Raw genomic sequence first — 14,369 nt, forward strand, 5'->3', positions numbered from 1 at the left:
AAGAAGCTAAGGGAGCAGTGACTTTGTAACAATATTTTATTGGCTATCAATTCAAGGCTCAAGCTCAAAACGTGTACAAGTCTACACAATATTTGTATGGACAATAATGACATCAGCATAGGTCACACAAAGACCTATGTTACATATCGCCTTTACACATAAGTTCATTCAAATACAAAAACTTGTCAGCCAGAACATCCCCAAGGTTTTGAGTTAGGGAGGATGGTTTAGCTGTCAAAACATGGTGCAAGTCCAAAGTGCTGTCTGCGTACTGGCTATAATGTGTGAGAAAAGTCTCTTTGAGTGCCTCCTTTTCTGAGCTAGTAGTTTTAGAATAACCAGACACTAACTATGTGTATGTATACCAGGCTTTCTCTATGTTGTTCACTGGAATTTGGTAGACACCAGCTGCCCATTTCATTTCCGCACGAAAGTAGTCAAGCTTAACATCAAGAGCTTTAATGTCAGAGTAAACAACATTAATTGGGTCTGCTTGTGGTGCTAGCAACAGCATGGATTTAATCCCTCCAGCAATCTGTCCCCCAACTATTGGTACAGGTTCTATATTAGCAACAAGTACCTCCCCAACCCCCCTACAATTGTTCTTAAACCAATTTCTTATCTTTTCACACTTCCCTTCTCTGCCTCCACTTTCATGCCCTTGTGTGTCCTTGGTCGTCAGAAGTCTCCATCGGAGTGTCTGGTGGATCGCTAAGGACAGGGAGGCAGGAGGACATCGACAGCAGAAACAGCAGGCCAGGAGTCCACATGATTGACAACATACAAACAATATGACAATAACTGTAATTACCTTTTTATGGGTATAAGTACATATCGATGATTATAAACCAACATCTGAAATATTTTTGTTCAAGCGTTCTCCTTTGTCCGTCCATGCTTCAATAGTCACATTTTCAGATTAGGAGCTTCACTTGTAGACACAACAACATGACACAACATTTTAACAAAATGTTTAGTCTCTTAACATAGACAACAGACCTGGAAGGAGGCTTAGAGCGCTGATCAGCCCGTGGAATGGATGCTCAGAAGGCTGATGGCCCTCGGAATGGTCGGAGAGTTGAGTTTTTGGTTATTTAGGAGCTCAATTAAGTTTTGGAGATGGTTTCAGATCTGGAGTCTTTATAGAAAACTGACCAGTCCCACCTCATTGATAAGGCAGTTTTGTATCCATATTTGGCCTGATGGAGTTGGAGGGGTGGCTTTGCCTTATACAGTGGAACAGAAGGAGGGACGTTATTAATTCATGGTATTTATTTTAGTGCTTTTCCAAGTGTTCAAAGAGCTTTACATTACATATTACATATATTAATACATTTAGGGTGAGGTGTCTTCCCCAAGGACACATTGGCATGTTTTCTGCAGTGGCGGTCAGGGTAGGATTGAACCTGTGATCAGCGGTCTAAACCACTGCGCCACAGCCAACCCTTATTGACCTGAAATAATCCTATTCCTGATCCTAATCCGTATACAATAAAGTGAAATAATAAAACATATTCTGGATTCAACTATAATAAACACCTACAATTTTTGCTAAAGGACACAAAATACTTTCTAAGTGCCAGACAGGGTTTTTATGACATCCCTTTACTATGATAGCATTACAGAAAGTGTCCATTAACTGTCTACAAAAGTATTGAAGTGGAACAAACTGTACAAAAGCAAATTGTCCTTCCATGTACTAGTAATTAGCATTTGTTTTGTAACGCTTGGCCGTGTGAGATGGGAAGCATTTGTTGTACTTCTGCTGTGGTGCATTAGGTCAGTGACATTCCACTAGAGCCAACAGATAGCTAATCTCTTCACACAAGATTGGGAGTCCAAAAAGAATACACATAAAGCCACAGGGGGTATGTAAATGTGAAATTATAAGTAAATCCTCTAAAAGGAAAACTCGAAATGTATAGGACTAATTTATATCATTGTCTGTGATTATGAGTTACCCGCTGTAGGTCATCTGGATCAATCTCTAGGACTCTTTAAGGCTTCAAATATAAACTTTTGTAAAGTTGAGCCATACAAAAAGCAGAACTGGTGTTACCTTTAACTGAGATGTTAACCAGCTTGATGTAAGACAGGAAACCACGGGGGGGAAAGCAGAACTGATGAAGCACTAACTGGTTTCGAATTTCATCAGATAGGATCTGCAATAAGTTACTAAAATCCTCCAGAGCTCTGCTGAGGGCTTTCTGCATTATGTTATGAGATGTTGTAATATCTTTGAGGCCATTTGGAATGCAACTGTTTTAAGAGATTACAGAGAACACCTTGTACAGTTTATGATTATGTAATTAAAGCATTAAATACTTAAAAATGACACACATATTTTACAAATAGTTTGTTATCTGTTATCCAGGTCTGGTATGCTATATCAAAGGTGCAATCTTGAACTTATTTCACATGAACTGTGCTAAACTAAACGGGCCTAAAACCCACGCACACACACACAAACGTCAGTTAATCAATTTTTTTAATAGATAATACAATTTAAAATAGGGAAACAACAGTATAATTGAAATATAACTATCAAACTCAATATTTCAGTAATGTTGACCTTTACTTTTCCAAATTTGATCAAAACAAGTGTTAGTTATTTATTTTGTTTGTGCACAGAGATGGTAATCACTCACACATCCCCGATCGAGGGGGACAGACGTTATTATTATCAGATAGCTATTAGTGTTAAAAGCTTGATGATGGTGTATTTACAGAGCTAGGTCATTTGTTGTAGTGTGTTCACAGTTTACTCAGAATTATTCAAGTAGAAATTGGACTTTCTCTGGAATTACCGCTGAGGTAATTCAATGTGCATAATACTCCATTTCTTGTTGTTACTACCATGGTCGACATGGCTATTGCATAAGACATCAATCACCATAGAATAATAAGGTCATGGGACACATTGCAATCCCATTCGGATAAGGGGACAAAGTAACAAGAAAATCTGAAAAATCACCTGAAAACTTTGCTCATTCAAATTATTAGTCATTTTCTATGTAGTCGAACTGAGGCTTGCAGGGTTTTTCCTCCCTGTGTTGCCATGTGTTATTTAAATACATGGATTTACAAACCAAAGTAGAACGTAAATGGTACAGAATAAAAAAAGGAAATTTGAACAAAAGCTTTTTTCTCAACACAAATTATTTCACCGTTAGTTATTACTTTTTTTTATATAAAAATCACATTTGTACTAACATAACAAATACAAAATATCAAGTAAAATATGTAACAACCCACTGCAAAAAGTGACAGAGGGGAAGAAACAACAGCTGTTGGCCAACAGGACCTGGGTTACAGACATGCTGTTTTTGCTGAGGCACCTTCATATATCAGCACTACCAATAGTCTGATAACAATAACTCTTCTGCATATTTTTGTTAAATACTGCATAAATACAATACAACTCTGAATCAAGGCTAAATAAAACAAAGATTGGTACCAATAAAAACAAAATGTCATTTTATCAGATCATTTTCAGTTTGACCTATGCCTCTCAGGCTATAGGAAAAATACACACATGTTAAGAGTATATTCCTAAAACAAGAGACTGACTTAAAAAAAATGTTAAGCCAAAGGTAAATATAATATATTTTAAGGTCTCTGGGTTAAGGCGCAGCAAAGTTATCTTTTACTTCTTTCTAGCATTAGAGGACACTTATAATGCATACAATGAGAATAAAGGAGACGTACCATTTTAGTTTTGAAAAGGCGTGTAGTGCATTCACTTTCTACAAAGACACTATTTCATAGGTTTATATTTAATTTTCTTAACAGCAATTAATTAGGCTGAGAGCTACCAAAGTGCATGATGCATATTTTGTATTTTAATGTAGAACGTCACGGCCCCATTACCAGTCAGTTGTTTCCATTTTAGATTTAAAGTAAGGACATCATATTGTTAAAGTCTCTGCCATTTTTAGTAGAGAGGTTTAAGGTTTAAGGAAAGAGCCATATAGGTCAATTAAACTTTGGATTAGGAAAGCATCAAATAGAAACAACATCTTGTTTCACATAAGAGAACATGAGAACCCTTTGATGAGGGCTAACTTCGCAAAGGAGAATATCACAACAAGAATGCAGATGCCATTCGTGATGGTCAACAAAGCCAAGTTGGTTTTAAATTAACACTTTATCTCTTAAAAAAAGACTCTTACCCGATTGACATTAAAAGCTGATGTATTTGGTTTTATCCAACATAAAAAGGTATTAAAAAACTTAAAGGGTCATACAGCTGCAAAATCAACTCCTTTTCAGCAACTTCTTTTTTATTTAAAACTGTGCATCAGTATGATACTGCAGGTTGAAATGTAACATCATTGAGTATTTCTTGCCAATTGGAAAATAAATGAATTTTCAAAGATTCTGATGAAATGTACAGCTTAAGACCTCTCTACCTTCTTTTAAAAGATGAACAAGTTAAATTCAAGTTAAGTATCTTTACTTGTTGGGTTTTGAGTTCATTCAACAGAAGTGAATTAAATCAACTGTTTTGATTTTGGTTTAGAAATGTTTGAACAGCAGAATCCTCTATCATATCCCTGAACTCATGCATAACTATATAATTGCAAGCTTGGGATCATGCAAGCTTAATGTTTTGTGGTTACCAAATGTCAAACTGTGTCTCCGCAAAGACATCAAAATATTGTTTAACTTTTTTTTTTAAATGTGAAAATAGAACATTTGTTTTTCGTGCTGTTTTTTAAATCCTGGAAATAGCAATGTTGTGATATTCCTCTTTAAGGACAGAGGGATATATATTTATCAATATCATTATTAGGATGCCACATCAGTACTTTACAATTGTTGGCCTAATAAAGAATTTGTGTGATAACATGAACACTTACGGAAAAGTACTAAGTAGCTGACATGAAAATGTCTTCATGAAAGTGCCAAATGATTCTATTCAGTTAGTAGATAGCAGTCACAGACTTTAAACGGGCTGGGAAATATTGCCCAACTTCCCCACAATATAGTAACAAGGAAATAAATTCATGTTATACGAAAAGAAACTCTTTGTGGCCTGGTGTGCATAGCATATATACTGAAGGCTTGACGCTCCCTGCTTTACGACAGGAGCTAGTCTCATACACTGTTAGTTATATCTTGGGTCTCCACCCACTTATGAACTGCATGAGTTTCTTTACCTGCAGTTTGCTTAGTTTGAAATCCTCTGACAAAATCTCCTCAGTGAGCTGCAGGAGTAGACTCCCATCGATCTTCTCAGTCACGAAAAAAGAAACAATGTCATCCGGCAGGCCAATAAACCTTAGAGATCTGGACACCTCTTCAATAGAAAGATTAGCCAGACTGGAGGGTGGCTGCCACTGTGCATTGGGAGATAATGATGGAGAGTTAGGAGTTAATGAAGTAAAGATGAGAGGTATCTCTTTTGTGCCCTTCTCAAGTTTAGGTAGTGAGCAATTTGACGTTTCCTGCTCACTGTCACCATCGAATCCTGACAGTAAATCCGTGCCCCTCTTTATAGCATTTGATTTGGGTGTTCTCGGCGGCAGGATGGGGCAAGAAAGGCTCTGCTTTGTGTCAGATTCTTCTATTGGCTTGTTTCTGTACATTTCTGAATGGTAACTTGAAGATTTGGTGCAGAAGTGATTCACGGAGGCTTTCTGCGACCTGAAGTCCTTACTGCTGTGAGCATGCTCTCCATCAAAGTCAACAAAGCTGGCTGTGCAGGCTTCCCGGCTGCTCTGGGATCTTTTTCTGGGGCAGCTGAAGTAACTTCGACAGCCAGATGGTAGAAACTCCTCCATGCTGTGCGATTCTCCTCCGCTGAGGTTATTTGGCCAGGACAACCTGGAGGACATCCCATCTGATGGCAGGCTACTGCTTGGCCACGTCACATTCGGCTCAATGCTGTGGGATCTAGCCCAGTTGCAGGGGTTGCACACATGGCTTGGTTCTTGTGGATCATCGGCATCCTGCTCAGATGCTCCACTACTGATGGAAAAAACAAAAATATTTTGGGGTATAAGAGCAAACCTCATGTAGACCTCATAACAAATATTTGAAAAACAGAAATGTGGGTGAATAAAAATGTATGTCTGTCAAGGATTAGCATAAAGTTGCCATTTAAACAAATATGTGTAATTGTCTAAATGTATCAAATCTTACTTTTGTCAAAGTGATTTTATTTTCCTGATATTTTCTTTCTTATTCTCATTGGTTGTGATTAGTGTCACATGATTGCTATGAAATGGTGCCAATTCTTACATGTTGTGGAGACCAGAAGAATAGTAGGAGAGGGTCGGACTTGGAGACCGAGTGTCTTGCTGCCGTGGCTTAGACAGGATGGGCACTGATGCCATCTGTTTCAAGCTTCTTGGAGGAATTGGTGGGGCATTCAGAAGACGGCATTCTTCCTTCACCTAGAAGGGTAAAGAAAATGTTTAGAGGGTGAAATTTAGTGAAATGAGAAGTGAATGTATTCAGTATTACATGAAGAGATTGAGCAACATTAAATCAGAAATGCGCTTACCGTTATAATTAAATTGTTGGTTGCACAGTAATCTAATTCATCAGATGTTGTATTTCTGACAAAGAAGCTGCGGTTTGCTGTAGTATTAAACTACACTTGCTGTTGCCAGAGAAACCACCGTTGTAACCAAATGTTAAGGATTACCACTGTAAGCAAAAGAGATTATACTCACAGCTTCAGACTTGGGCGGAACCGGTGGTGGAGTAAGAGACGAATCTGTAGTGACTGGGTATGACAGGGCTGTTGTTGTGCTGCAGCCATTGTTGATGCCTCGAAGTCCCTCACTCACAGAAGGTTTTGGGATCTGACCTCTCAATTGGTCCAACCACAGCTCCTCATAGGGGACGTCAGATTTGTTGAGGGATGGTTGTGAGTTTGTGCTGTCCATCAGTTCGGGGTAAAAGTGTTCATTTTCTCCCGATTCTGAAGGGATGCTATCCGAGGGCAGAAGAGCCCAATCTCCACACAGTGTCATACAGCCCTGCAAATTGACCTCACTGTTACCGTGCAGGTTGCTGCCGTACACGCACACAGATAGACGGTGGAAGGACTGGGTGAGTTCCTCCCGGGCATAGGTTAAAGAACTGGGAATCTGCATTTGGTTGGGACAACCGTTGGAGCTGCTGCTGCATCCGCTGCTTCCACTGCAACTGCCATTCCCGCTGGTTTTCTTGGGGCTCTTACCGTCGTCGTTCCAGTCTGTCCGCACATCCCGAACAGCACGAGAATAGTCATCTATGTCAAACTGATCCTGGCAGAAGGAGAACCAGCGATGTACCATAGTTTCTAGCCACAGCTCTCCTTGCAAGAGCTCTTCTGGAATAATACATCTAGGCATGGCCATATGAAAGGGAAAATGGATGGGGATAATTTTGTTGCTTCGCAGGATGCAGCACACAACCACCGTCTTTGTCTGAATGTTGACTAACTTGTAGCGATGACCCTCACGAATGAGGTGGAGGTCATAATGGTTGCGGGGTGGACTGTTGGGGACTGACACATTGACAGGGAGACGGGTTTTCTCCACAATGTTCCTGATGATGTGCTCGCCGTCCTGCATCTGGAGCTCCAGTGGGCTACAGGTGCTGAACCTGCCTTTGCACTGGAAAGGCAGGCTGATGCTCTCGTTGGTGCGATGGTTCATGCAGATCAAGCAAGGCATCTTGCCTCGACCGATCTTACTGATAGAGTTTAGCTTCCCAATCTTCTTAAAAATTGTGTTGAATCTTGATTTTTCTTTGGAGGTCTTGGCATATAGAATCTCAGCCTGGCCCATTAATGTCAGCTCATCACCGGTGCAAAGTGTTATGTTGTACACTTCGGTATCTTCATTGCATTCGCCTGAAGCCATCTGTGGAAAGATGAGATTTGAGAAAGATGAGAAGGGCTGACAAAATGAAGGAGAGCTTTTCCACCTCGTCATTTTTAAACATTTTGATTTAGTTTATACATTTTAATAGACACTACCAAATTCAGAAGGACTCATAACAATCGATTATAAGAAATGAGATATACCTTAACATTGAACGTGATTTCTTCCATAACGTATACCCTTTCAGGGAATGCTTTAGCCACCTCCTCCACACTGTTGAAGTACTGCACAGGCTCCTTGACATCTCTGTCCTGCTCCAGTAGCTTAAACTGACCTGAAGTAGGAAAAGTCGTATCAATGCAACTGAAAGGTTTAGGAACCTATTGTTTATAGATTTTTTTATTAAACACTGATACATCAAAAACCCCTTAAAATATAAAATGCATTTAATCATTCAAGAAGCCCACAATTCCACCCCTGTGTGTTGGTTTTGACATATACAAAGATACCAAAATACAATGTCAAGCAAATGTAAAAGCCTTGAGCATCCAAGCAGATGCAGCTCACCTTCATAGTGCACCGGGATCTCTATTTTGGGCCCAATGACATAGTGTCCCTCCTCCAGACTGTGAGCAGTAATAGTTGTCCACTGACGGCAGGAATGAATCAAGAGGTAGTCATTGTCTCGGAGCCCTTCAACAATCTGACCTGAAAGAATTAGACCAACAGACAAAACTGATTATCCCTCAAAATCCATGCAAGATTGGAATACTGTAAAACGTACACCTTCTTTAATAAACATTTAGAATATATTCCTTTGCACAATCAAAATCTGTCATGAAAGTGTCATGACCTCTAGAGATCAATAAAGGCCTATCTTATAAAACACCAACACACTTCATGTATCCCGCGAAACATAATGTAAATGTTGCATAATTCGGCTTGCAAAATGTGAAATTCCTGGTATAAAGTTGTTGAAATATTAAAATCTCTAACACAGATGGTCATAGCTTTGTTTGAAGTTGTTTAACATGTCTTTTTGTATTAATAGGCCTGATTAGAATGTGGTACAAGGAAGAAAAATGTGTTTGAGACAAATATTAAAGGATTATCCCAAACATTAAACATATGCCATAAATACCACTTTTGAGCCTTACATGCTTTTTCGACTCAAGCCAAGGCATTACACTACTCAGTACAATAAAATCATTATCCTCCATGGACAATGACAAATGCATTAATCCATACCTCTATCAAAAGCAAGCATTGTCGAATATCTGTGTCTAAATCAGGCATCACGCTACCTTTACAGTTTATGATATGCACACATTTCCATGTAATCACTGTGTTGCACACCTAACAGTCTCCTCGGGCCTTAATGCATTGTACCTAACATGAAACATTATCGCTGTTATTACATTAAATGTTTACACTCTAACTTTCTACATTTACTTGCATTGCTGCAGCGTGACAGCAGAGAGGTTACAGGACATAAAGTAACACTGACAAACGTCGTTATTTGTTGTAACTGCACGATATATAATAGCGCAGAAAAAGACAGTGAAGCCACTTTCATCATTAAACATTACAAAGTTCTAATACCAATATGACACCTCTGACATGAATTAAGACGATACGCTGACAAAACAAAGAGGAACTATTTGTCTTTCAAATAGTTATGGTAGGTTTGTCTTTAGCTGCTAATTAGCAATGTAGCAGCTAGCAAAACTCAATTTAGAAGTGACAGCAAGTTACTAACCGTTATCCAGCTTGGCCATTTGAGGCAACCTATAAGCACTCACAAGTTGATCTAATGGTAAAGACGTAGTGCTCCATGTAACATCTTTTAAATTGTTGTATAACATTGTTCCAAGGTCCATTTTGCTAGCTTATTAGCCAGCTGGAAAGCTAGCTAGCAATGTGTAAACACGGTCACAAAAGGCTACACTAAGCTAACCAACTGAATAATATATCAACTCTCCATCGACAGTTTTATGTTTGGCACGTTTCTTATTAATCGTCGCATATTGCCCTTTGCATTTGCCTACGTATCTTTAAGGTCCGTAGTCTTATAATGTAGCAAAGACATGTTTGTTTAGCTCGCGACGTCTGCACCAGGGCAACTAGTCTGAAGTTAAGTGAATAACGGAAATACGTTTTGGTTTCTTTTAAAATAAAAGCTTTATTTCCATTGGGGTACATATCAGGGTGAATAACACAAAACACATGTCAAACTTTCTCAGTGAAGTTGTTCTAAACCTTTAGAATATAAAACATAGCGCGCTAGAGGGAATTGTATATGAAAATGGCTCAATTTGAGAGCCATTTATTTATTAAAGTATGTACCGGAAGTTGTAATGTTGTACATATAACTGTGTTGCTCATGCTGATAAATTCAAGACAAAGGGGCAAAAATAAAGATAACCTGGTGCCCCATAAAGGCTTGTAAATTAATTTGAAAAAACCGACACTTAAATAGTTTTCAATTGCTTGTCTCTGTACTTTAAAAGCCACTCCTTAAATATGTCAGCAATCCATCACCCCTCAGCATAGGCGACCTGTAGCCTATGCAAAACCATTACATTCAAGTAAAAGTAGTATGGGAATGTAAAGGCCTACCAACACACGTCAGCCTATATAATTGCCATATAATCACATGGGAGGAAGGGCAAAATCAATTGGGCCTTCAAAACTGTTATTGCAATGTACCAACAATGACACCATCATCACACTTCCTGGTGCAGCTGGTACAAATCAGAAAAACTTCCCTATTTTGGTCTTTTGCAAAGTGTACTCCTACCCAGCAACTATGTCTTTTGTTGACACTCTGCGCCAGTGGGACATGGCTGTAACTTGTGTTGACAGACAGGATTTGTCAGAGGCACTCAAGATTTTCCTGTCTATCCAAGATCCAAACTCTAAAATTAGTTTTGACATTGGCTGTCTCCATTTTCTCAACAAAGACCTGGATGCTGCTGAAAAGGTATGTTTGACCTTTGTTCGTAGATTAATGTAAGCCAAAACATTTCCCACAAAGTTTTATTTATTTATAATATTACTTAAATCTTGTTCAGGGACGTAAACTGATTAGGCTGAAATGAAATTATGTGATATTTCTGAGTGTAAAATCGCAAGTCACTGAGAAAGAAGAAGTAGAGTTTACCATTTCTCTTTTCTAATAGAGGAAGTAACTGTGTTTTCTTGTGTTTCTCAGGCGTTTGATTGCAGCATACGTAAAGATGAGCATTTGGCTGTTGCCTTCTTTCAAAGAGGAATGACATTTTACAAAAAGAAGAGGCAAGAAACACTAGTCATCTCAATTCAATGGCCACAATTTGTTTTCATATTTAACACTGTAATTAAAAAATACTACACACAGTATATTTCGTTATCATACATTTAGGTACTTTTTTTGTAATTGTTTTTGGTGCAAAGATAATTAGATTTTATGTTTGGATTTTTTTATATTCAAAGGTATGAGGAGAGTTTAGCTGATTTCCAGCAAGCTTTCAAAGCACTAAGAGGCAACCAGCTGATAGATTACAAAGCGCTTGGTCTCAGATACAAATTATATGCATGTGAGGTAAGTATTTAAAAGCCTCCAATCATGTTTATGTTCTTGTGTAGCCTCCTTATTAGTGGAAAGCAAGGTTCTATAATAACAATGTTTACTGCAATAGGTTCTTATCAATATGGCTCTGTCTGAGGCTCAGCTGGGTAACTGGGAAGAAGCCCACAAAAACCTTGTGAAGGCTCTCAATTACAAGACAGACGCCAAGCTCAACATCATCGATAAAGCTCTGGATTCCGCCCTGGTCAGTTAACATACTGTAAAGTAATCACTATTTAATGATTATACACAGTGGTATTAGTGATGTAATTAGAATTTTCTTTCATGTCAGAATTACTTGACAAATATTATAATATCCATTGCAATGCATTATCACCAACAGAAACAGAAACTTTTCAAACCAGTCGAGTTCCCATCAAAGGTGCTTTTCAAACCAAATAAGCACTATGTTGCTGAGCTGGAGAAGAAGGACTACCTGGGCAAAGCAAAGGTAATGTGATACGTTTAGTTACAATGTGTACTATTATTTAGTGTGGCATTTAACTGTATTTGAATACAGCTCATCTAGTTCACTAAAATGTCAATGACTTAACGCTATAACAATGTGCCATACATAAGCTACATTTTTTCTCTGCTATCTTCAGGTGGTTGCCTCTGTCGTTCCTCAGGATGCCTTCTCTGGATTTGCCCCATTACAGCCACAGGTGAAATATGGGTTCTTCTATAGCGCTTTCCAAATAATGATATGATGACAAAGATATAATTTGTTATCAGCAGCTGATTGTGTTACATTATATTTAAAAAAACAAATTACATGGAATATGTTTTTCAACGTAATTGCTGCTTTGAGTCAGCACTAATGATTGGATGCTTTGTGTTTCTGTGTACATCTGACAGGTACAAGACGGTCCAACTAGTCCAAAGGAGCCGGAGGTTCTAAGGTAGTTTCGTGTATACTTAAGTGTAAAAAAAATATGATTACTTTTCAGTTGTTCTAATTCAGCCTTGTCGAATGCAAAAATAATTGTAAATTACATTGATACTTGTCAATATTTTTGCTATAGAAGATACATTTTCCACCACACGTGGATGTGTTAAAGGAAAAAAAATCAGCCCTCTATTTGGAAAGAGGGAAACATTTATGAAGTGTTATGCTTTCATTGGAGGGGATATTATATATAACTCTGTGAATGTAAACAATAGAGAAGCCATTGTTATCCGGTAAAAAATAGACTGGTGTGCCAGCAGCTCTCTTGATGCCATGTGGATTTCTCCTGTCTTCACAGGGCTTTGGAAGGAGAGCCCCACACTGTCCTGTTTCAGTTTGTTCCTGAGACCAGCGATGAGTTGGCTGTCGTGCCAGGCAATGTTGTGTTTGTGCTGCAGAAGGGAGCCGATAACTGGGCATCTGTGATCTTTAATGGAAGAGTAAGCCCACTACTGTACATCTGCAACCAATTTGCTAGTGTTTTTTCCCATAACTTTTGTTCTTTCTTTTATATGAAATATGTGTAGAGAACTTAACAGAATTGTTACATGTTTATTGATAGTATTAAGCATGTTGTTCATTATAGAGGGGACTTGTTCCTTACAATTACCTGGAGCGTTATGAGATGTCCTTGGCTTCCAGACAGAACGAGGTAAGGAATTAAATATCTTATATTTAATTTTGAAGATTGCTTTGCAGTATTTTAAGAAGTGATGTATTCTTTGCTATAAGACTTTTTATAACATTACCAGTATTATTGTTTAACGGTGGACAGGGAATACCTCAGCCTCCGAGTCAGGAACCACCGACCAGACCTAAAAGAAAACCAGGTACACTCATCTGACGGATTAAGAAAACTACAATATAGAAATTGCCTATGACTAACTAAATCCATTGGTCAAAGCAAATATTGTAACATAAGAGAAAGTATTTCAGCAAATGCAATTTGTATCCTCCTTCTTTGTATTTAAGGTCTAACTCCAAGGAGCGACAGCAGCGACTCAGAGAGAAATGTATGCTGAGTCAAATCCTCATGACTATATTACACCAGTATATCCCAAAATGTGCCAACATGTGAAGTGTTCATTTTCTTTCTTATTTAAAATCCATTAACATGTCCTTTCATTAATGCCAGGAAGAACAGCCTCCTGACAATTCACTTATTGTCAAAGTCCGTTTCACATTCACCTTTGCTGTCTCAGTACCACCCGGATCTCCTTATGCAATACTGATTGAAAAGATCAGTAGGAAACTGAATCTCCCTATGACTGCAATCACTTTGAGGTAAGGTGTACATTTAAAAAAAGAAGTGGTGTTAGTGTTAAGAGTACAACATTAAATCATTTTGTTCCATATAGTCTAACCCCTGAAGCTACGGGACAAAGTGTTATCGATGACAGCACAGACATGGAAAGTGTGTGGAGTCGTGCCAGTGGTGTGCACATCACTTTGTGGTGTTACGCAAAGGAGGTAAGGAAGTGCTCATCTTTTCCTGTTTATGCTGGCTTCACAAAATATAGATACTGGTTGAAAGTGCTATTAGTATTGTGAAAATGACCATTTTTGTGTATTTAGCAAACAGATCACAGTCCAAATATCGAGGTTCCCTTGGTGGCACTTTACTCGTATGAGTCATCAAATCCAGAGGATCTCAAGTTTCATCAAGGCGATACAATCACAATCATCTCTAGAGGTGAGGGTCAATTCTTTTTAATCAAATTTGCTTAAAAACTCAATCATTTATCCAAAAAATATCATTCTAATTCTTTTGTTTATTCTTTTCCTTTAGTTAACCAGGATTGGTTGGAAGGGCTATGCAACGGGGATACTGGTATATTTCCTGCGTCCTTTGTGGAAGAAGTTCCTGTCAATGGCCAGTAATTTAAATGAATGAAAGTAAGCAGCACAAATAATAAAGGATAATCTGATCATTGGTCAAGTATACTCTCTATCGAAACAATTTTAGAATCAACCACATTTGATTAAT

General features: G+C 38.3%; 2 protein-coding genes across 4 annotated transcripts; one reads left to right on the plus strand and one right to left on the minus strand.

The window, feature by feature from the left end:
* Positions 1 to 18: 18 nt before the first annotated feature.
* garem (GRB2 associated, regulator of MAPK1) lies at positions 19 to 9,945 on the minus strand. 3 transcript variants are annotated; one of them, XR_798093.1, is made up of 8 exons: positions 9,583 to 9,945; positions 8,391 to 8,531; positions 8,027 to 8,157; positions 6,684 to 7,862; positions 6,247 to 6,401; positions 5,163 to 5,973; positions 1,000 to 1,226; positions 645 to 711 (listed from the first exon to the last, which is right to left on the minus strand). XR_798093.1 is itself a non-coding variant. In XM_010768565.1 (7 exons), exons 1-7 carry the CDS (start codon positions 9,701 to 9,703, stop codon positions 350 to 352), a joined length of 2,961 nt encoding a protein of 986 aa, XP_010766867.1. In that variant the 5' UTR covers positions 9,704 to 9,945; the 3' UTR covers positions 19 to 349. The 3 variants fall into 3 exon arrangements, 2 of the variants coding, with proteins under 2 accessions (XP_010766867.1, XP_010766868.1); XM_010768565.1 differs by lacking the exon at positions 1,000 to 1,226 and having other exon boundaries at positions 19 to 772; XM_010768566.1 differs by lacking the exons at positions 645 to 711; positions 1,000 to 1,226 and having other exon boundaries at positions 2,579 to 5,973.
* A 645-nt stretch (positions 9,946 to 10,590) lies between these two features.
* On the plus strand, positions 10,591 to 14,289 carry ncf2 (neutrophil cytosolic factor 2). The gene is made up of 15 exons (XM_010768567.1): positions 10,591 to 10,806; positions 11,038 to 11,120; positions 11,298 to 11,406; positions 11,504 to 11,638; positions 11,777 to 11,884; positions 12,039 to 12,098; positions 12,292 to 12,335; positions 12,681 to 12,822; positions 12,969 to 13,034; positions 13,158 to 13,212; positions 13,355 to 13,395; positions 13,518 to 13,666; positions 13,741 to 13,852; positions 13,958 to 14,075; positions 14,172 to 14,289. The coding sequence occupies exons 1-15, from the start codon at positions 10,633 to 10,635 to the stop codon at positions 14,261 to 14,263; spliced, it is 1,488 nt and encodes a 495-aa protein (XP_010766869.1). The 5' UTR covers positions 10,591 to 10,632; the 3' UTR covers positions 14,264 to 14,289.
* Positions 14,290 to 14,369: the final 80 nt, after the last annotated feature.

This window comes from Notothenia coriiceps, unplaced genomic scaffold (assembly GCF_000735185.1).
Source record: "Notothenia coriiceps isolate Sejong01 unplaced genomic scaffold, NC01 NC01_scaffold00005788, whole genome shotgun sequence".
NCBI lineage: Eukaryota > Metazoa > Chordata > Actinopteri > Perciformes > Nototheniidae > Notothenia > Notothenia coriiceps.